Source organism: Coregonus clupeaformis, unplaced genomic scaffold (genome assembly GCF_020615455.1).
Source record: "Coregonus clupeaformis isolate EN_2021a unplaced genomic scaffold, ASM2061545v1 scaf0057, whole genome shotgun sequence".
Lineage (NCBI taxonomy): Eukaryota > Metazoa > Chordata > Actinopteri > Salmoniformes > Salmonidae > Coregonus > Coregonus clupeaformis.
Genome location: NW_025533512.1, coordinates 879,529 through 903,317, shown reverse-complemented (window position 1 = coordinate 903,317; position 23,789 = coordinate 879,529). Strand labels below are relative to the sequence as shown.

At 46.3% G+C, this 23,789-nt stretch overlaps 1 protein-coding gene across 1 annotated transcript in view; it reads left to right on the top strand.

The window, feature by feature from the left end:
- The window catches only part of wnk4b (WNK lysine deficient protein kinase 4b), a 68,689-nt gene that overhangs the window by 21,624 nt on the left and 23,276 nt on the right, over positions 1-23,789 (top strand). The window contains exons 2-4 of the mRNA XM_045212859.1: positions 9,389-9,561; positions 11,552-11,772; positions 12,780-12,937. Coding sequence (XP_045068794.1) covers positions 9,389-9,561; positions 11,552-11,772; positions 12,780-12,937 — 552 coding nt within the window. The remainder of the gene's footprint in view (positions 1-9,388; positions 9,562-11,551; positions 11,773-12,779; positions 12,938-23,789) is intronic.

Sequence of the window (23,789 nt, the reverse complement as noted above, 5' to 3'; positions counted from 1 at the left end):
CAGCGTCCCAGAAAGGGGGGCCTGGTCCCTCCCCTCTCTGGGTTAGTTTTTGGAGGCTGACGCCCCATGTGATTTGAGGACACTCGGCCCAGAGGCTAATTTTGACCACCATAGCATGGAGTGTGTGGGGAGGGTATGCAGTTCAGACAGCAAACATAGTGACCCTATGTTTCCTTGGGGTTACATAGTGGCAACTAACTGTCCAGAACTGTACACAAATCCGGATTTGGAGATTCACTTTGAATCTTCTGGGATAGATCTGATTGTCTGTAAATATAAGTTAGTACATAAATGTTATAATATTAGTTAGATTAAAGAAGATATGCAAACAGATTCCGTATGTTGTTGGACAATTAGTTGTTTTTAGCTGCTTTGAGTTGCAGTTCCATGTGCTCCTCCCTGAAGCTATTGTGGTCTAATACAGTTTCTTACAGTAACTGACTGCACTACTGCTCAATCAGTAATCCTGCCTCAAAAATAGCTGAAGTTTCTTCTGCCTCAGAGGCAAACCAAAAGCACAGTCATCTGAAGTAAATCAATTTTTCCTAATTGTAACTCATAATGAACAATGAAGCATTGTTTCTCTACTAATTTAAAAAAGACTGCAATGTTTAACAAAAAATGTTTCACAGAGTCTCATCTGTAACCACTGGAGTTCTTAAAAGAACCTTACGGTTCAGACTGGACATGTGGAATTTTAGGAAATCTTTGTACAGTGGGGAAAAAAAGTATTTAGTCAGCCACCAATTGTGCAAGTTCTCCCACTTAAAAAGATGAGAGAGGCCTGTAATTTTCATCATAGGTACACGTCAACTATGACAGACAAATTGAGAATTTCTTTTCCCAGAAAATCACATTGGAGGATTTTTAATGAATTTATTTGCAAATTATGGTGGAAAATAAGTATTTGGTCACCTACAAACAAGCAAGATTTCTGGCTCTCACAGACCTGTAACTTCTTCTTTAAGAGGCTCCTCTGTCCTCCACTCGTTACCTGTATTAATGGCACCTGTTTGAACTTGTTATCAGTATAAAAGACACCTGTCCACAACCTCAAACAGTCACACTCCAAACTCCACTATGGCCAAGACCAAAGAGCTGTCAAAGGACACCAGAAACAAAATTGTAGACCTGCACCAGGCTGGGAAGACTGAATCTGCAATAGGTAAGCAGCTTGGTTTGAAGAAATCAACTGTGGGAGCAATTATTAGGAAATGGAAGACATACAAGACCACTGATAATCTCCCTCGATCTGGGGCTCCACGCAAGATCTCACCCCGTGGGGTCAAAATGATCACAAGAACGGTGAGCAAAAATCCCAGAACCACACGGGGGGACCTAGTGAATGACCAGCAGAGAGCTGGGACCAAAGTAACAAAGCCTACCATCAGTAACACACTACGCCGCCAGGGATTCAAATCCTGCAGTGCAAGACGTGTCCCCCTGCTTAAGCCAGTACATGTCCAGGCCCGTCTGAAGTTTGCTAGAGTGCATTTGGATGATCCAGAAGAGGATTGGGAGAATGTCATATGGTCAGATGAAACCAAAATATAACTTTTTGGTAAAAACTCAACTCGTCGTGTTTGGAGGACAAAGAATGCTGAGTTGCATCCAAAGAACACCATACCTACTGTGAAGCATGGGGGTGGAAACATCATGCTTTGGGGCTGTTTTTCTGCAAAGGGACCAGGACGACTGATCCGTGTAAAGGAAAGAATGAATGGGGCCATGTATCGTGAGATTTTGAGTGAAAACCTCCTTCCATCAGCAAGGGCATTGAAGATGAAACGTGGCTGGGTCTTTCAGCATGACAATGATCCCAAACACACCGCCGTCGTAAGAAGCATTTCAAGGTCCTGGAGTGGCCTAGCCAGTCTCCAGATCTCAACCCCATAGAACATCTTTGGAGGGAGTTGAAAGTCTGTGTTGCCCAGCGACAGCCCCAAAACATCACTGCTCTAGAGGAGATCTGCATGGAGGAATGGGCCAAAATACCAGCAACAGTGTGTGAAAACCTTGTGAAGACTTACAGAAAACGTTTGACCTGTGTCATTGCCAACAAAGGGTATATAACAAAGTATTGAGAAACTTTTGTTATTGACCAAATACTTATTTTCCACCATAATTTGCAAATAATTCATTAAAAATCCTACAATGTGATTTTCTGGAGAAAAAAAAATCTAATTTCGTCTGTCATAGTTGACGTGTACCTATGATGAAAATTACAGGCCTCTCTCATCTTTTTAAGTGGGAGAACTTGCACAATTGGTGGCTGACTAAATACTTTTTTTCCCCCACTGTACCTCCAATAAGTAACCCAATTCACCTAACCTTTTCTGTAGATTCTCCTAACCTTTGTCTTTAGTTCTCCAAACCACCAACGTTCAAATTCTCCCTGTAATTCTCCTTTGTTGTTCTGATGCAACATGCAACCTGGTCTCAGAGAAATATGTATAATACAAGATCATCCAAGATGTATAATAAGTTACATCAAATCAAATTGTATTTGTCACATGTGCCGAATACAACAGGTGTAGACCTTACAGTGAAATGCTTACTTACAAGCCCTTAACCAACAATGCAGTTTTAAGAAAAATAAGTGTCAAGTAAAAGATTGATAAGTAAAAAAGAAAACAAATAATAATAAAAAAATAAAAAATAATTAAAGAGCAGCAGTAAAATAACAGTAGCGAGGATATATATACAGGGGGTACCGGTACAGAGTCAATGTGCGGGGCACATTAGTCGAGGTCATTGAGGTAATATGTACATGTAGGTAGAGGTAAAGTGACTATGCATAGATAATAAACAGAGAGTAGCAGCAGCGTAAAAGAGGGGGTGGGGGGGGGGGACAATGCAAATAGTCCGGGTAGCCATTTGATTAGCTGTTCAGGAGTCTTATGGCTTGGAGTAGAAGCTGTTAAGAAGCCTTTTGGACCTAGACTTGACGCTCCGGTAACGCTTGCCGTGCGGTAGCAGAGAGAACAGTCTATGACTAGGGTGGCTGGAGTCTTTGACAATTTTTAGGGCCTTCCTCTGACACCGCCTGGTATAGAGGTCCAGGATGGCAGGAAGCTTCGCCCCAGTGATGTACTGGGCTGTACGCACTACCCTCTGTAGTGCCTTGCGTCGGAGGCCGAGCAGTTGCCATAGCAGGCAGTGACGCAACCAGTCAGGATGCTCTCGATGGTGCAGCTGTAGAACTTTTTGAGGATCTGAGGACCTATGTCAAATCTTTTCAGTCTCCTGAGGGGGAATAGGCTTTGTCGTGCCCTCTTCACGACTGTCTTGGTGTGTTTGGACCTTGATAGTTTTTTGTTTGATGTGGACACCAAGGAACTTGAAGCTCTCAACCTACTCCACTACAGCCCGTCGATGAGAATAGGGGAGTGCTCTGTCCTCCTTTTCCTGTAGTCCACAATCATCTCCTTTGTCTTGATCACGTTGAGGGAGAGGTTGTTATCCTGGCACCACATGGCCAGGTCTCTGACCTCCTCCCTATAAGCTGTCTCATCATTGTCGGTGATCAGACCTACCACTGTTGTGTCATCGGCAAACTTAATGATGGTGTTGGAGTCGTGCCTGGCCATGCAGTCATGGGTGAACAGGGAGTACAGGAGGGGACTGAGCACGCACCCCTGAGGGGCCCACATGTTGAGGATCAGCGTGGCAGATGTGTTGTTGCCTACCCTTACCACCTGCGGGCGGCCCGTCAGGAAGTCCAGGATCCAGTTGCAGAGGGAGGTGTTTAGTCCCAGGGTCCTTAGCTTAGTGATGAGCTTTGAGGGCACTATGGTGTTGAACGCTGAACTGTAGTCAATGAACAGCATTCTCACGTAGGTGTTCCTTTTGTCCTGGTGGGAAAGGGCAGTGTGGAGTGCAATAGAGATTGCATCATCTGTGGATCTGTTGGGGCGGTATGCAAATTGGAGTGGGTCTAGGGTTTCTGGGATAATGGTGTTGACGTGAGCCATGACCAGCCTTTCAAAGCACTTCATGGCTACAGACGCGAGTGCTACGGGTCGGTAGTCATTTAGGCAGGTTACCTTAGTGTTCTTGGGCACAGGGACTATGGTGGTCTGCTTGAAACATGTTAGTATTACAGACTCAGTCAGGGACAGGTTGAAAATGTAAGTGAAGACACTTGTCAGTTGGTCAGCGCATGCTCGGAGTACACGTCCTGGTAATCTGTCTGGCCCTGCGGCCTTGTGAATGTTGACCTGTTTAAAGGTCTTACTCACATCGGCTATGGAGAGTGTGATCACATAGTCGTCCGGAACAGCTGATGCTCTCATGCATGCTTCAGTATAGCTTGCCTCGAAGCGAGCATAGAAGTAATATAGCTTGTCTGGTAGGGTCGTGTCACTGGGCAGCTCACGGCTGTGCTTCCCTTTGTAGTCTGTAATAGTTTGCAAGCTCTGCCACATCTGATTAGTGCCGGAGGCGGTGTAGTACGATTCAATCTTAGTCCTGTATTGAGTCATCCAATTCGTATGCTATTGTACATCCGGGGAAGACGTATGATATTATTCGTCCTCTAATTCGTATGATATTGTACGACCGCTATTCCATTCATAATATAACCTAACGTAACATAATGTATCATACTAAATGGGGGGATCAGATTTACTTACCAAATCTTACGAATTGCCCTGAGGTCAGGTTAGAGAAAAGGGCATTGGTGTCACTGTGACACAGTGTCAACTCCCTCAGGTTAAAATCAGTGTGTCTTTGAGAAAAAACAGGCTGTTCCTGATAACGATAAAAACTTCCACTCCTTCTAGACAACCACATTATGGCATAGCCTACACACTGTTTTATATAATACTTACAGACTTATTACAATGTACAACATAAGTTACATTTCACACATCTCCACACATCTTCACCTCCCTTTCTCTCCTTCACTCTCTCACATACATTACACATGCACAGGCCGCTCCATGGTGCTGCAATTGTGTTTCTGGTATTACTTTTCTGCTGCAGTCACTACCTCAGTAAAAAAAAGGCATCAACAGTTAAAGGGCTGCTTTTTTCTGCTGCTGTGCCAGGGTTTTTTCTGGATGAAAATGGGGCTTAGGGGGCGGGTGTGTGGCCATGGGCGTGGCCAATGGTCTGGTCACCGACCCGGAAATTCCTGTTGGCCATAGTGACACATTTTTCCATGTGGCGGAGAAAAAATGTTGCCGTTTTAAAGTTAATTTCCTGCCGTTCTACACATTTTGCCATGGCTTGTGCTATCTGAGTGACTCAAATATTATAACAAAATCAATGGGGGCCCCATGCCATGACAAAAATACTCCTGAATGCATGATTTGGGGAATTTCTGATTCTCCCTGAATGTCTAGCTTTTATTTTGGTGATAGTTAGTTCTCAAAGATGATCTTATAAAAAAATATAAAGGTCCATTATATTTTCTACATACTTTATATCTGGTTTTAGTCGTTTAAGTTTACACTAAAAACGTTTTTCCATATGAAAAATTACTGTTTGGACATAGGCGGCCCGCCAGTACTTTTCTATGCAAAAAAACCCTGTGTGCTCTTGGCATTTTTCTGCCTGAATGTGTTCAACAGCACCGTCATCCAAGAAAAACCTACTGAGAATTCTCCAAAACCCACAGCCACTTACATAAAAGCTGCTGCTTGGACTGATCTCCTGCTAATGATTCAGGCAGAGACCCTATATCCACTCTGTATGCATTGACGAAATCCATTCCCCAAAGCTGCTGTTAAGCCAGCAAGCATTCTCCTTAGTATTGGTTCCTTTGGTGGAGATGGACACTAGCCAGGGTCTATAGCCAGGGCACAGGGGCACTTACTGTAAGGCACATTCTCATAGTGCTATTACCTGCCTTGGGCTGAATTCTGACGTTCTCTCATAGCTCCTTGGCACTGTTCTCGTTCTTAAAGATCTTTCCCTCCTAAATCTTGACGTTGTCCTGGTCAAGTTTGGCACAGCAGGACTTGGGTATATTAAACCACAGCTTTGAAAGGCCTAATCAAATGTGAGCAATGTTTATATTTGAGTTATGGAGCCAGTGAGCTCCCCCCCTCCCTTTCACTTTCAACAGACAATAAAGCTCAGTTTCCTGTTAGATAAGTCATACTCAAACTAGCAGGTCCAGGAATATAGGCAGATAAGACCCAATGTTGTTTGGCAAGTCTGTGGTCAGATCATCAAAGCAGCCCACAAGCTACAGTACACTCTACAACTGATATCTCTATTTGGAGCCAGAACAGTGATTTCACACTATTACAGAAATAGTATTTTCTGATGAATACAGCCATTCATTCTTCTTAGACTGAGACCCAGCATTTTTACAGTACAGTGTTGACGGCCAACTCCATGGAAAACAACTGACAAAAGAGGATCTGTCAATTTCTCCTAAGAAGTGAGCCATCCTCTCTGTATATATAGTGGGGTCCGAAATTATTGACACCCTTGATAAAGATGAGCAATAATTATATTATTTTATACTAATACAATTGCTCAGAGAAAGATATTTGGTTTAACAAGTAATCATTTATTTTCTCAAAAAGTTAGGGGTCAAAATGGTTGACACCCCTAAAGATTCTTATAAATAAAGTAGTCAAAAGTTTAGTATTCCAAACAATGAATACATCAAGCTTGTGACTCTACAAACTTGAATGCATTTGCAGTTAGTTTTGGTTGTGTTTCAGATTATTTTGTGCCCAATAGAAATGAATTGTAAATAATGTATTGTGTCATTTCGGAGTGACTTTTATTATAAATTAGAATAGAATAACACGTCTACATGAATGTGGATGCTACCATGATTACGGATAATCCTGAATGAATCGTGACTAATGATGAGTGAGAAAGTTAGTGTCAAAGATCATACCCCCAAGACATGCTAACCTCTCACCATTACCAATAACATGGGAGGTTAGCATGTCTTGGGGGTGTGATCTTTGACCCTACCTTTTTGAGAAAAAATTATTACTTGTTAAACAAAATCTCTTTCTCTGAGCAATTGTAATAGTATAAAATAATATATTTCTTCCCCAATACTGCTCAGTAATTGAATTATTTATTTTATACAGTTATTATTGCTAATCTTTATCAAGGGTGTCAATAATTTCAGACCCCACTGTAAATAAAGCTTTGAAATATTTTATATAATACGACAGCAGAGCTGTGAATTGCCAGGGACCTCACGATACGATATTATCACAATACTTCGGTACCGATATGTATTGTGATTTTCAAGTTCTCACGACAGTAAATGTATTGCGATTCGATAATGTGATTTTATTGTGATTCGATGTTCCAAACATATTGCTCACCATATGTCTGCTGCAGAGGAACAAGAGAGAGCCATGAGAAAATGAGTTTTGATCAGTCATGGAAATAAAAGAGCTGGAAAAAATTGCCTCCTTATTTTAAAAGAAGATGGAGAACAAGCTATGAAGGAAAATTACTGGAGTTTTGGTGCAGGTACAGCCAACTAGCGCAAAAATAATATTGCGATATTGTCAAAACGATACGATATATCGTCAAAAATAATGTCCAGATATGTAACTGTATCGATTTATTCCCCTTCACTAGTGTAATGCATTAACACCCCTCAAAACACACACACACACACACACACACACACACACACACACATACTCTTACACATCATCTTCATGGACTTTGCCGATGGAGCCAGATCAAAGTAGCAGCAAGTCAAAGTACCAGGCTTTTACTAGAATTGATGGCAGAGAGCTAGAGGTGGCAAGTTCACTGCTTCTGATGGCTCCCTACTAAATAATTTCACTGGCTGGTGTTTGATCACCAAATCCATTCCTATTGTGTTGAAAGAGATCTAGAGAGATGGAGAGAGTGAGATAGAGATATTAAGTGATTGAGTGAGGAGCCTCGCACAGCTGTTTTTTTTATGTGGGATTCATTCCTGGAAGCGGCGACCCAAAAATAGGTTGTCCAGTGAAGGAAGAAATCAACCCCCTGCTCTCTACCCCCATCACCCCTCCATCCCCCCCACCAGCCAGTCATGACCTGCTCCCACTGCCACTCTTACATAAGCTGGGTGTCGTCGTTGGACATCCCTCATCAGCCTGGTTCTCTGTGAACGTAGTCCACAAAATGGCCCTAGTGTGTGCTGTAAACAGGACAGCCCTCATTGAGGTTGACTTTGGTACCCACTTTGCACTGTCACTGTGTGTTAGTGTCACGATGCCCAGGTGCCACATTCTACCAATAGTGCTCCTTGTTGTTGTGAGCTTGGCTCCTGGATCAGGACACTTGACTGAGAATGACAGCTTGGTGTTTGTGGACAGAGCAGGCATACAGTAGGACAGCCTGTGTTCTGAGAGGGACAGCAGAGGGCAGTGAGAACTACTGGCCTGATATCACGGCCTTATTGTTGCGTAATCTTTAGAGTGAGTGTGGACAGTTGGCCTCCTACAGCAGAGAGAGAGAGAGAGAGAGAGAGAGAGAGAGAGAGAGAGAGAGAGAGAGAGAGAGAGAGAGAGAGAGAGAGAGAGAGAGAGAGAGAGAGAGAGAGAGAGAGAGAGAGAGAGAGAGAGAGAGAGAGAGAGAGAGAGAGAGAGAGAGAGAGAGAGAGAGAGAGAGAGAGAGAGAGAGAGAGAGAGAGAGGTACTTAAAAGCACCGGCTGGGCTGTTTTGTCAAAACAGTTAAACTACACAACACACCCCATCCAACATTTTGGAAACACAAGCTGCTATATCTCTCTGAAGCAATCACTTTCATTTTCTCTATAATTGATGCATTCATTTCTGGGAACTCTGCTCTTACCCCCTCCAAAAACATTGAAGCTAGTTCTCTAATGGCTTGGTGCCATTAGAGAACTGTTACGCATCAGTGTTTCCAAGCCCCTAGTAGAGTAATGCGTTTCTTATGAGAGGGCTGGGGGTGGCAGGTTTCTGGCTTGGCTCAACTCTTTGGTCTCTGGCGCTGGTAGTCTTTTACGCCTCCTCCCACCACAGGCTGATAATTAAGAGTACTGGCTACTGTATCAATACCGTTATCTATTCACATCTAGATTTTTGTTTACATAGATTTTAAAGCTATATCTGTTCATCTGCAAACAGTATGCAGTGAACTCACATGCATGTGTAACCTTATGCAATGAAACCCAGCCCCCTATAATTACATTGAGGGGCCTAGATACATTTGCAACGTTGCATAGTAGATGACTTAGCATTGGCCTCTACATTGTGTATTATATACTGTATATTTGTGTCTCGTCCATTTAACCTCAAATCTCAATACTTCTGTATATAATAATGTATTCCTCTCTTAATGGTATTTTTATGTCTACTCTATTTTATCTCTATAACCTACTATGTATATAGTCTCACCACTATAATAATGTATTATCCTCTTCCCTGTCTCCAGACGCGGAGGCTGACGAAGGTAGAGCGCCAGCGTTTCAGTGAGGAGGTGGAGATGCTGAAGGGGCTGCAGCACCCCAATATCGTCCGCTTCTACGACTCCTGGAAGGACAACTGCAAGGGCCACAAGTGCATCCTTCTTGTCACCGAGCTCATGACGTCAGGCACCCTCAAGACGTGAGTTAAAGGGATACCATTTTTATGTATCTGAATCCAGTATGAAGGAAGTTAGAGGTAGTTTCACAAGCCAATGCTAACTAGCTTAGCACAAAGACTGAAAGTATGCTAGCTGTACCCGAAGACTTAAGCTGTGTTCGAATACTTATACTAACCGCACTAACAGTACTATTTGTGACGTAAATTGAGTATGTAGTATGCTTATTGATCATAGTATGGATATAGTTAGTATGCCAAAAGTTCCCAGATGTCGTACTACAGTCGCCAAAATATGAAGTATACAAGCAGTGGACACTATTTCCGTGCTTTTAGGGCCCATAATGCAATTCTTCCGAAAATGGGTGTGGCTTCAACATTTTCAGATTTGAAGAAAATGGCGGAAAATATGCAGCTGAAGTCCGACGAGAGCGGATTCAAATTCACTGCTTTAACTAATTATGACAAATCTTAAGAAAATGTTGAGCAATGTAATAAAGTAATGACTTTTCAAATAAGTTACGTTACACGTTATGTTGGCTGACAATTTATTTGTTACTCTATCCTTATAAACCGCATAGCATATCATTACAGCAGAATGTACCGGTATGTTAGCTAGCTCCCTAACGTTAGTTGGCTGCTAATACATCAAACTTGCCAGTGTATGAACTATATGCTATCTAACTACCCAACGTTTATTGACTTGATTATTCACGTCATTCTTAGCTAAGTGGTATAGTCGTTGTGCATTCTCAATGGACATTGTGAATTCGGGTGTGTTCGTAAATTCGCTCTGGCTATCTACTCCGATTTCAGAGCACTCTCGTCTTAGTATGCCAGAGCGCAGAATAACTGTTTAATTTATGAACGCTCAACACCCGTTGAATATGGCCGGTGTCAGTAAACGTCGGCAAAAAAGCGTCATTAAATTGTTGCCAGCTGCACAGTTACAGTCACCAACGTTCTGGATAACATGAAAACAGCCTAACCAGCTTTGTTAGGGCAAGTAAAATGGTCAGAGTGCAGTGTTCTCTTATTTGTGTCTGGAAGTAGCTAGCAAGCTAGCCAATTTTAGCCAGTTAGCTTGGGTGCTTGACTGCCGTTGTGAGGTCAGAACGCTCGGATCAACCCTACTCCTCGGCCAGAGCGGGCAGTGTGCGCTCTGAACGGTCTGAATTTACGAACAGACAATCTGACAATGCTCTGAATTTACGAACGCCCACGCACTCTGGCACTCCAGATTGAATTTACGAACACACCCGAAGTCGTAAGATGTCTAGCTAGCAATTTGTTATGCTAACAAGCTAGCAAGAGGTTGCATAGCAACAGCATCAACTTCCGGTAGACAGGCGAAGCACTAGTACGCTCAACTGAAAGGATACCTTTCGTTTACAGTATACTAAAATGAACTAATAGTATATAGTATGTAGTATATACTCATTAAGTATGTAGTACACAGTATGTTAATATGGGTATTCGAACACAGCTTTAGTCTTTGTGCTTAGCATTGGCTCACGAAACTACCTTTAACTTCCTTCATACTGGACGCAGATACATAAAAAGGGTATCCACGAGTTCATCTAAGTCTACCCCCACTCCCTGAGTAATAAGCAGATGGGGAAAAGCATGTGCCATTTTCCTACGTCATCTCCTTGTAAAAGGGTGTGCAAAAGACTCAAAAGCAGATATGCTTTCCGTCTGTGTTTTCTGTTCATGTTAGTGTATCTACTCTATTGGCTAACCTTGGTAGAAATGGAGTGTCACTCTCAATTTGAGCATGACAGGAGAAAATTGGTTCCAGAGACAGAGGGAATGGAAAAGGCTACCTCATCCTCAGGCTCTCAGATTCAGTGTGAGCACCCCTGGACCACGGTGCTCTGTAACTTAGTAACACTTGTTGCTTACACTGTTGTACCCCATGGTTCCAATCACTCAGTTGCTTGGACAACAGGGTTGTGGGTTTGAGTCCTGCATGGGCCACACATACAGTACTCTTATCAGCCTCACCCTGCAGGTACCTGAAGAGGTTCAAGGAGATGAAGCTGAAGCTGCTGCAGCGCTGGAGCCACCAGATCCTGAAGGGCCTCCACTTCCTCCACACCCGCACCCCGCCCATCATCCACAGGGACCTCAAGTGTGACAACATCTTCATCACCGGCCCCACAGGCTCCGTCAAGATCGGCGATCTGGGCCTGGCCACACTAAAGAGTGCGTCGTTCGCCAAGAGTGTCATTGGTGAGTCTCCCAACTACCCACAGCCACAGCCACTTCAGCTGAAACTGACGCTCAGCATGATGGGGTGCATCAGGGCTCTATTCTAGACCCTGTGAATATTGAATATTTTTAAAGCGTTCTGTCCCTGCTACTAATGAAGGTTTTAGAGTGAGACCTACGTAATAGCTGAAACCTCATAGAGGATGTTAAAACTTTTTGCCACCTACAACACTTACTATTTGCTCAGGGAGTTTTTAAATTTATTTTTTACAAAAAACTACAGAGATACAGTATTGTGTGAAACGGTTATTCAATATTTCAATGAATAAATAATTCTCAATTGCTTCCAGTGGCAATCACTCAGTGTCAAACAGAGTCCCAGTCCCACTGCTATCTGTGTGCTGCTGTCCCTTCAGTGTGGTGTGACCTTAAACTGGAGCAACTGTAAATAAAGGCTGCAATGCCATGTTTTAGGCTGGCCGCTGTTTATTTATGTGGCTATGTGTTTATATTTATACTGCCATAGTGCATGATGGCTATTCTTTGTAGTGACGTCAGCACGACTGCCCAAAATGTTCTAATCTATCTCACTGCTATCACAGTGTTTGGTCTCAGTGACTGTTTAATGGTGTGGGTCATCTAAGTCCCATTTGGAAACCTTCAAACCTGCAGACGTTTAACATTTGTTTTACATTATCACGCTCAAATAAGATTTGGTGTTGTATCAATAAATACCTTATCTTTTGATTACCTCCTGCATTGTTTCAGTACCGCATGGATAATGTTTTTCCATTTTAATACACTTGTACTGTAAATGAATACCAGAACAGTTCGTTGCCAATACACATTTTCCCTACTGTATTACAAGGCACACAGTTGGCTACTTGTTCCAAAGTGGTCAGAATGAGAATGCATAAGGCCACTGTATTGTGAAGTGTAACTGCAGTTGTCAGTGAAGTAGGATAACATTTTGCTCCATTCTCATAACCACTGTACCATTATACTCCCCCCCCCTCCCCTCTCCGTAGGGACTCCTGAATTCATGGCTCCAGAGATGTATGAGGAGAGGTATGATGAGGCGGTGGACGTCTATGCCTTTGGGATGTGCATGCTGGAGATGACCACGTCTGAGTACCCCTACTCTGAGTGCCAGAACGCTGCCCAGATCTACCGTAAAGTCACCAGCGTGAGTGGTGGATTTCTCTGTCTCTGGTGGATTCTGTGTTTCCAGTCCATGTTGTTCAGTTTGTCTGTTGTTTCGCTAGATGTCGCTCAGATCTGAAGAGAAATGTGGCCATCTTGCTGGTTGCAGTTTGACAGCACCACTTGTTCAGTGTAGTGCTGCTTGCCTCTGGGAAGAAGTAAGCAGGAAAGAGGCATTCAAAGGGCGTGCAACATGTGGATCATCATCTCTTGTTCCTTTCAACTAACTGCAGGAAATGGCCTCCTGCTGTTCTCTCTTTCTCTATCTCCCCCCTCTGTCTTTCTTTTGAAGTTGCTTGTTATGCATCACTAATGTGACACAAATAGAGACTCTCAATTACATACTCTCAATTGAGCATTTTGTGGGTCTCTCTCCATTGTGAATGCCACCTACGTTCTCACTTCCATCCCATCCGGTCTCCTAAAATAGAAACCCTCCCCTTGTACCCAACCCTGTTAGCTCTGTTACTGAGTGTTTATCAGACCGCTAATGGTAATCTACCGTCTCTCATCTCTATCCAATGTTGCTGTGACATTTCTCCTCAGCAGAGTCAATTACAGGGTCTCTGTGGAGCTATAATGGTATTTACCAAATGGACGTCTCTCTTTCACTGCTGTAATCAGCAGTTGCACCATAACAAGCAGATTTGGAAGAGCTGAAGGGCTCGGAATTGATTGCTAATTACTGGAATTGGAATTATGCCTTAAGTCTTTTACTTGTCGGAGAACGAGGTCCACATGCAGGAATGGGAACGTCTCCACAATGCTGGATTGTCTCCACTCCACAATTCTGGATTTCTTTGTGGTAATTTGGCCAAAAAACTGAAATCCCAAAGGACCAAGCACATCGTGGATTAATTTACATGCAGCTCTTCCAACGTGATTGACGCACTAAAAACCCACGTGCTAGCTGTGTGTGTGTGTGTGTGTGTGTGAGAGCACATTACAGCCCTGGAACAACACAATCAGAATTTTAGTGCTAGAGTCCAAATGAGTGTTATAGCGTCGAGGAAGCAAGGCTCTCACTCCGTTATGGGTTTTCTGCCAAAAGCAGTTCACCAGCCAGCTTCTGTATTCAGACGTTCTCCAGCCAGCCTCTGTATTCAGACGTTCTCCAGCCAGCCTCTGTATTCAGACGTTCTCCAGCCAGCCTCTGTATTCAGACGTTCTCCAGCCAGCCTCTGTATTCAGACGTTCTCCAGCCAGTCTCTGTATTGAGACGTTCTCCAGCCAGCCTCTGTATTCAGACTTACATGCTTACTTACTGTTGTTTCTTATTTGTGTTGACCTCAGCAGATAAGGACCTCCATGCTTCGTTCATACCACAGTTCTAATTCAGCCATGGGGCTTGACCTATAGAGGAAATGAATAGCAGATTATTATTGAGACTACGGCAAATCGCCACCATTCTCCCTCTACACTTAGCCACTGTCTGACGTCATTTTATGACAATGTCTGTGTCCTCAAATTATCTTGTTCCCTTTCTCAGAGCTATATATTTATGCTATGGTAGGAGAGCTGTATATCTTTGTTAACCTGATGGTGAAAGAGGAACTAAATGGTCTATTGGTGGAATGATATCACTGTCGTGTTTAGTAGCCTTCACCAACAGGACAAACAGTGGAGATTATATATGACTCGTGTGATGTAAGATACGTTTCCCCTGTGCTGTGTGACGTGTGAGATGAGACATTATACGGTGTCCATGACCATCCATCTGCACAGAAAGACCTATTTGTTTTTCCTTCAGGTGAGCTACATTGTCTTTTCGAGTAGGCGTAAAAGCTTTGTCCTCCCTCATTCCTGTGTGTGTGTGTGTTTTGCATCTGTGTGAGTGTGTATTGTATGTGCGTTTGTGCATTCTCAGACACATTTGTTGAAATGTTTGTGTGTGTGTATTTGTGTCTGTGTATACGTGTATCTGCATGAACATGTGTGTGGGCGGCGGAATGACGCCAGTGTGTGGGTGCACAAAAGCCAAGACAATGCCCCCAAACCAAGTAACTTTCAAAAATAACATTCAAGAATCAGCCAAGTTAGAGTAAATCCTTTAGCCAATACACTACAGCAAATTAACTTGGACAGTAACACTGACTTCTCTGGAAGTTCACTGGGTTGAAGTGAGCTCTTACAGAAGCAGAACATTACTGAGTGCATCAGCTGACAAGGGGTTGCCGCCGCTGCAACAGGACATTGATACGGTGAGCAGAACTGGCCCAGCATCACTCTTCAAAGCCGTCTCTGTGCTGTGGTCTGACTGAGTGTGTGAAAAGACAGACACAGCCTTGTGACCAAGGCGTTAGTGGATGCCCGCTGCGCCTCTTAAAATGCATGTACTTGCAGTTTACTGCTGTGTATCTATGGAGGTTACTGGCCTGTTAAATGTGGTCATAAAATCTATTATTGTAAGGTGGTCCTCATAAGAATGTACTCTAATTGGCTAAAGATATGTACCTGTAAAGTCACCTAGGGACGTCCTAGGATAGGATAGCTGGTGCCAGCTATATACAGTACAGTACCAATTGGATACACAGGACCTTCCCTAGGACAACAGTACTAAGGCAGGTGTTTAAAGAGGTATACTCAAGGAGTGGCATACAGGTTACAGTAATCCTTTCTGGAGGGAATCCCAATTTTAACGGTTAATGTACACAAACTTAAGTCACTCTGTCAAGAGTGCTGTAGGTGGGTGTAGTGGTGGAATCAAGCGCAGGACACCGAAGTATAGTCCAAAAGACTTTAGTAATATTTCCAACAAGGAAAATAAGAACACACTTGCCCGAAGGCGAAATTACGCACGAAGGCGACAAAATAACGGCGCACTAAACATGTGCGAAAAATGCTCCAACGTAGTGGAGAGAAGCTCAACCGAGCGAGAATGCAACAAACAAGCAACACTACGACAGCAAATAATACAATAACACACAACACTAGACAAACACAACGAGAAACTTATAGGACACTAATTACGCTAAACGAGAAACAGGTGTCACAACAAACAGACAAAAGCAAACGAACATGAAACATACAACGGTGGCAGCTAGTATTCCGGAGACAACGAACGCCGAAGCCTGCCCGAACAAGGAAGAGAGGCAGCCTCGGCCGAAACCGTGACAGTACCCCCCTTGACGCGGCTCCAGACGTGCGCCGACTCCGGCCTCGGGGACGACCAGGAGGACGCGGAGCAGGGTGCGTCGGGTGCCCACGATGGAATTCCGTCAGGAGAGACGGGTCCAAAATGTCTCTCCTCGGCACCCAGCACCGTTCCTCCGGACCGTACCCCTCCCACTCCACTAGATATTGGAGACCCCCCATCCGACGTCTCGAATCCAAGATGGACTTCACGGAGTACGCCGGTGCCCCCTCGATGTCCAATGGGGTGGAGGAGTCTCCCTGATCTCACTTTCTTGGAGTGGGCCAGCTACCACCGGCCTGAGAAGAGACACATGGAACGAGGGGTTAATACTTTTATATTCAACAGGTAGTTGTAATTTGTAACACACCTCGTTCAACCTTCTCAGGACTTTAAATGGCCCTACAAACCGCCGACCCAGTTTCCGACAGGGCAGGCGGAGGGGCAGGTTTCTGGTAGAGAGCCAGACTCGATCACCAGGTGCGTACACCGGTCCCTCACTGCGGTGGAGATCGGCGCTCGCCTTATGACGTCGGAGGGCCCGCTGCAGGTGGACGTGTGCAGCGTTCCATGTCTCCTCCGAGCGCCGTGCCCACTCATCCACCGCAGGAGCCTCGATCTGGCTCTGCTGCCAAGGTGCCAGAACCGGCTGGTAACCTAACACACATTGGAAAGGGGTTAGGTTAGTGGAGGAATGGCGTAGGGAATTCTGGGCCATCTCGGCCCAGGGGACGTACCTTGCCCACTCCTCCGGCCGGTCCTGGCAGTATGTTCTAAGAAACCTACCCACATCCTGGTTCACGCGTTCCACCTGCCCATTACTCTCCGGGTGGTAACCCGAGGTGAGACTCACCGAGACCCCCAACCGCTCCATAAAGGCTCTCCAGACCCTGGAGGTAAACTGGGGACCTCGATCAGACACAATATCCTCGGGTACCCCGTAGTGCCGGAACACATGGGTGAATAGTGCCTCGGCAGTTTGCAGGGCGGTAGGAAGGCCCGGCATGGGGAGCAAACGACAGGCCTTAGAAAACCGGTCCACAACGACCAGTATAGTGGTATTCCCCTGAGAAGGAGGAAGGTCAGTAAGGAAATCCACCGAGAGGTGAGACCATGGTCGTTGTGGAACGGGCAGGGGTAGTAACTTACCCCTAGGCAGATGTCTAGGCGCCTTACACTGGGCGCACACCGAGCAGGAGGAAACATAAACCCTCACATCCCTTGCCAACGTGGGCCACCAGTACTTGGCACTAAGACAGTGCACTGTCCGGCCGATACCAGGGTGTCCAGAGGAGGGTGACGTGTGAGCCCAATAGATCAATCGATCCCGAACCTCGAGCGGAACGTACTTCCGACCCTCCGGGCATTGCGGTGGACTAGGGTCGGTGCGTATCGCCCGCTCGAGCTCAGCATCGACCTCCCACACTACCGGTGCCACCAGACACGACTCCGGCAGTATGGGAGTGGGCTCCACGGACCTCTCCTCCGTGTCATACCGCCGAGACAGTGCATCTGCCTTACCGTTCTGTGACCCAGGGATGTACGTGATCTTAAATGTAAACCGGGTCAAAAACATATTCCATCTCGCCTGGCGAGGGTTCAGCCTCCTCGCTGCCCGGATGTACTCCAGGTTACGGTGGTCCGTCAAAATGAGGAAAGGGTGTTGAGCCCCCTCAAGCCAGTGCCTCCACACCTTTAGGGCCTGTACCATGGCTAACAGCTCCCTGTCCCCTACGTCATAGTTTCGCTCCGCCGGACTGAGCTTCTTGGAATAAAAAGCACAGGGGCGGAGTTTAGGTGGCGCGCCTGACCGTTGTGAAAGCACGGCTCCTATACCGGCCTCAGACGCGTCCACCTCTACCTGAAATGGCAAAGAGGGATCCGGATGCGCCAGCACCGGGGCCGAGGTAAACAGGTCCTTCAGTCTCCCAAACGCCCTGTCCGCCTCGGCAGACCACTGCAGACGCACCGGACCCCCCTTCAAAAGAGACGTGATGGGAGCTGCCACCTGTCCAAAACCCCGGATAAACCTCCGGTAGTAATTCGCAAACCCCAAAAACTGCTGCACCTCCTTCACAGTGGTTGGTGTTTGCCAATTACGCACGGCTGACACTCGGTCTACCTCCATCTTCACCCCTGACGCAGACAACTGATACCCCAAAAAGGAGACCGACTCCTGGAAAAACAGACACTTCTCTGCCTTAACATACAGGTCGTGCTCCACCAGCCTCCGCAACACTCTGCGCACCAGGGCCACATGCTCGACACGGGTAGGCGAGTACACGAGAATGTCATCTATGTACACAACCACCCCTGCCCCTGCATGTCCCTGAAGATCTCATCCACGAATGATTGGAAAACTGACGGAGCGTTCATCAACCCGTATGGCATGACAAGATACTCGTAATGGCCCGAGGTGGTACTAAAGGCTGTCTTCCATTCATCGCCCCCCCTGATGCGCACCAAGTTGTACGCGCTCCTGAGATCTAATTTAGTGAAGAAACGCGCCCCATGCAATGACTCAGTCATGGTCGCAATCAGCGGGAGTGGATAACTGTACTTCACCGTGATCTGATTGAGACCACGATAATCGATGCACGGGCGTAAACCACCATCCTTTTTCTTCACAAAAAGAAACTCGAGGACGCAGGGGGAAGTGGAAGGCCGTATGTATCCTTGTCTCAGAGATTCGTCTATGTAAGTCTCCATAGCTTTCTTCTCCTCCTGAGACAGAGGATACACATGGCTCCGTGGGAGCGCAGCTCCTGCCTGGAGGTCTATCGCACAATCTCCCTGCCTATGGGGCGGCAACTGCGTCGCCCTCGACTTACTAAACGCAATAGCCAAATCCCCATACTCAGGGGGAACGTGCAATGCGGGCACCTGGTTTGGACTCTCCACCGAGGTAGCCCCTACGGAAACGCCCAAACATCGACCCACACACTGGGCAGCCCTCTCCTGCCACGAAATAAATGGGTTATGGGTACTCAACCAGGGCATGCCCAGCACCACCGGATACGCAGGCGAGTCAATCAGAAATAGCTGAATCATCTCCTGATGACCCCCCTGCGCACACATCCTAAGTGGCGCAGTGACTTCCCTGATCAAGCCCGCACCCAACGGACGGCTATCTAGGGCATGAACGGGGAAAGGGACATCAACAGGAAGAAGGGGAATCCCTAACGCTAAACAAAACTTCTTATCAACAAAATTCCCAGCCGCGCCTGAATCTACCAGCGCCTTATGCTGGGAATGAGGTGCTACCTGTGGAAAACTCACAGGTATACAGAAATGTGCAACAGAGAGCTCTGGGTGAGTGGGGCGCCTACTCACCTGGAAGGAATCCCCAGTGCGGGACCTGTCGTCCTCTCCCCTAGGAGGCCATCCCCAGCACCTAGCCGCGGTGTGTCCTCCCCGACCACAGTTGGTGCAGGAGATAGACCCCCTAGAAAGCCGACCCCTCCTCTCTCTAGCGCCAGCGCCCCCGAGCTCCATGGGGCACGGCTCGGAGGCGCTGGAGGGTGAAATGGACGGACCCCCCTCGGGACGTCCGCGGGTAGCTAGCAGGTTATCCAGCCTGATGGACATGTCGACCAACTGGTCGAACGAGAGGCTGGTGTCCCTACAGGCCAGCTCCCGACGGACGTCCTCTCGTAGACTACATCTGTAGTGATCGACGAGAGCCCGCTCATTCCACCCTGCATCTGCCGCTAGAGTCACGGAATTCTAGGGCGAACTCCTGGGCACTCCTCCTCCCCTGCCGGGAGGAAGACCAGACGCTCCCCCGCCGCTTTCCCCTCCGGGGGATGGTCAAACACCGCCCTGAAGCGGCGGGAGAACTCGTCGTATGTGATGGTGTCCGCGTCGATCCTCCTCCACTCCGCGTTGGCCCATTCCAACGCCTTCCCGCAAAGGCAGGAGATCAGGCGGACACGCTCTCATGTCCCGAGGGCGCCGGGTGCACGGTGGCCAGGTACAGCTCCACCTGGAGAAGGAATCCCTGACACCCGGCCGCGGTCCCATCGTAGGCCCTCGGGAGCGAGAGTCGGACTCCTCGGGGTTCCGGTGCGGGAATGGGCTGACTGGCCGATGGTGCTGGCAGGGAGGATGGCGGTGGAGCGTCCCCCAGCCTCGGATGGTGGTGATCACCTCCTGCAGTGCGGTCCCCATCTGCAGGATCTGGTCACTTTGTTCCCGGACCTTGTCCTCCAGCGTCGCCTGGGCTGCTGCGGCTCCTGCTGATTCCATTCTTAAGGTGTGTTATTCTGTCAAGAGTGCTGTAGGTGGGTGTAGTGGTGGAATCAAGCGCAGGACACCGAAGTATAGTCCAAAAGACTTTAGTAGTATTTCCAACAAGGAAAATAAGAACACACTTGCCCGAAGGCGAAATTACGCACGAAGGCGACAAAATAACGGCGCACTAAACATGTGCGAAAAATGCTCCAACGTAGTGGAGAGAAGCTCAACCGAGCGAGAATGCAACAAACAAGCAACACTACGACAGCAAATAATACAATAACACACAACACTAGACAAACACAACGAGAAACTTATAGGACACTAATTACGCTAAACGAGAAACAGGTGTCACAACAAACAGACAAAAGCAAACGAACATGAAACATACAACGGTGGCAGCTAGTATTCCGGAGACAACGAACGCCGAAGCCTGCCCGAACAAGGAAGAGAGGCAGCCTCGGCCGAAACCGTGACACACTCACTGAAGTAATGTTTTCTTTCCAGATTTGCCCCTTTGTTATCTTGAAAAAGAGGCATGTATTGACTGTGTACTATCTACTCAATAATAGATACATGCTCGTCGAACAGCTCATTCCAAAATCATAGGCTTTAATATGGAGTTGGTCCCCCTTTTGCTGCTATAACATCCTCCACTCTTCTGGGAAGGCTTTCCACTAGATGTTGGACATTGCTGCGGGGACTTGCTTCAATTCAGCCACGAGCATTAGTGAGGTTGGGCACTGATGTTGGGCGATTAGGCCTGGTTCGCAGTGGCTTTCCAATTCATCCCAAAGGTGTTCGATGGGGTTGAGGTCAGGGTTCTGTGCAGGCCAGTCAAGTTCTTCCACACCGATCTTGACAAACCATTTCTGTATGGACCTCGCTTTGTGCACGAGGGCATTGTCCAAACTGTTGCCACAAAGTTGGAAGCACAGAATCATCTAGAATGTCATTGTTTGCTGTAGCGTTAAGATTTCCCTTCACTGGAACTAAGGGGCCTAGCCCGAACCATGAAAAACAGCCCCAGACCATTATTCCTCCTCCACCAAACTTTACAGTTGCCACTATGCATTCGGGCAGGTAGCGTTCTCCTGGCATCCGCCAAACCCAGAGTTGTCCGTCAGACTGCTAGATGGTGAAGCGTTCCAGAGTCCAATGATGGCGAGCTTTACACCACTCCAGCCGACGCTTGGCATTGCGCATGGTGATCTTAGGCTTATGTGCAGCTGCTCGGCCATGGAAACCCATTTCATGAAGCTCCCAATGAATAGTTATTGTGCTGACGTTACTTCCAGAAGCAGTTTGGAACTCGGTAGTGAGTGTTGCAACCGAGGACAGACGATTGTTACGCGCTTCAGCACTCGGCGTCCCGTTCTGTGAGCTTGTGTGGCCTACCACTTCGCGGCTGAGCCGTTGTTGCTCCTAGATGTTTCCACTTCACAATAACAGCACTTACAGTTGACCGGGGCAGCTCTAGAAGGGCAGAAATTCGATGAACTGACTTCCTATGACGGTGCCACGTTGAAAGTCACTGAGCTCTTCAGGAAGGCCATTCTACTGCCAATGATTGTCTATGGAGATCGCATGGTTTTGTGCTCAATTTTATACACCTGTCAGCAACGGGTGTGGCTGAAATAGCTGAATCCACTAATTTAAAGGGGTGTCCACATACTTTTGTATATATAGTGTATATTCATTAAATGTCTTAGAATACAGAATATTATACATTTCCATTGATCCTACCAACAACCTCAACACATTTGTGATTTCACATGGTAAGGAGAAAATTGCGTTCTAGGATTCTAGGAATTCCAGGAACATTCCCCCACACAACATATTACCATTAAACAAGAGGTCTCCAGGGTTAAATGAAGCCTTCAAAGAACAGGAGTTCCTGGCAGCTTACCAGAGTGTGTAGTTACCATGGCTACCAGCTCTCTAACCCTCCCTCCTCTATCAATTGTCCAATGAGTAACAAATTACTGAATGGTGAGTGATGAATCTTGTTGAATCAAATGAGTAGATCTCAAGCACCATTGAGCCATTCATTCATCTTTCTGGAACAATTGCTAAGAGGATAAAGCTAAGAGGCTTATGTGTGACCTTCACAGATTTCAGTAGTTCTGTGTGGTATGGTGACATTTACGTCACGGTATTGGGAGGTGCGATTGAAAGTCATCGCCTGAAGCCCCATACCTAAGCTCACAGTCTTCATTGAGTGGCAGTCCATTGAGTGGCAATCATATTGTTTTCAACATGGGGTCCAACTATGGGGTGAACAAGGTCTTACCAAGCCTTGATACAGAGGGGTTGGGTTAAATGTGGAAAACACATTTCAGTTGAATGCATTCAGTTGTACAACTGACTAGGTATCCCCCTTTCCCCTTTCCCCTTATTGAACATGATCTGACTCCATACAATGACATCTTGAGAGCCAATTAAAGGCAATGGGAGAGTCAGACTAATCAGTACATTGCCAATTAACTACCTGCCACCCACACAACCAAAACCCTGCTGTGCTGCTATGGGGGTACATTGCCTGTTTCCCTTTCTAGTGAGAGAGTGTGGGTGTGAGGGAGAAGACACCCCTGGCCATGCCCTCTCTACCACCCCTGGGCTGGCCTTCTCTAGTCTCTACTCTTTTCTGCCTCCCAACCAGCCAGTGTTGTGTAGATTTTGTAACTCCACAGCCCTTCCTCTACCTCTGTACTCCACTACTGGGTTATAATTAGCCACCAGAGCCGTGGACGCCACCACACCACCACTGTCCCTCCTCCTCCCCATGGCAATAAGGAGCTCTGACGCACTTCCTTTCTGTGTGTGTCTGTGGTGGGTGTGTTAGAGGATCTGCTGCTGATCCAGAGGTTTTCTGTTCATCCTGATCGTGTTTATTATGTTTCAGCGCTTGTTTCCAGTGACAAAGAAGGGGAGGAAGGGGATTGGTGAGATTAAGAGAGACAAAAAGAAATGGAGAGTCTATTTAGGGTGTTATAATTGAAATAGATATCACTGTTTTAGTGGTCATCTCCCGAGGCAGACCATGCTTGCACGCACACTCTACACACGCGTACATTGTAATATTGTTGTGTGGTGGTATTATACATTTTGTATTGTAGATATGGAGTGGTGTAATAATGTTATATGATGTACTGTTTTATCTTTTTTTATATATGTAATGTATGTGCCTTAATGTGTTTGGACCCCAGGAAGAGTAGCTGCTGCCTTGGCAACAGCTAATGGGGATCCCTAATAAATACAAATACAAAATACAAAGACCCCTCTCAAAGAGAAAAATAATAAGAGTGTGAGAAACAAACATAGAAGGAGCTCTCTCTCTCTGTCTATCTCTCAGTCTCTCTCTCTCTCTGTCTATCTCTCTGTCTATCTCTCTGTCTCTCTCTCTCTCTCTCTCTGTCTATCTCTCTGTCTATCTCTCTCTCTCTCTCTGTCTCTCTCTCTGTCT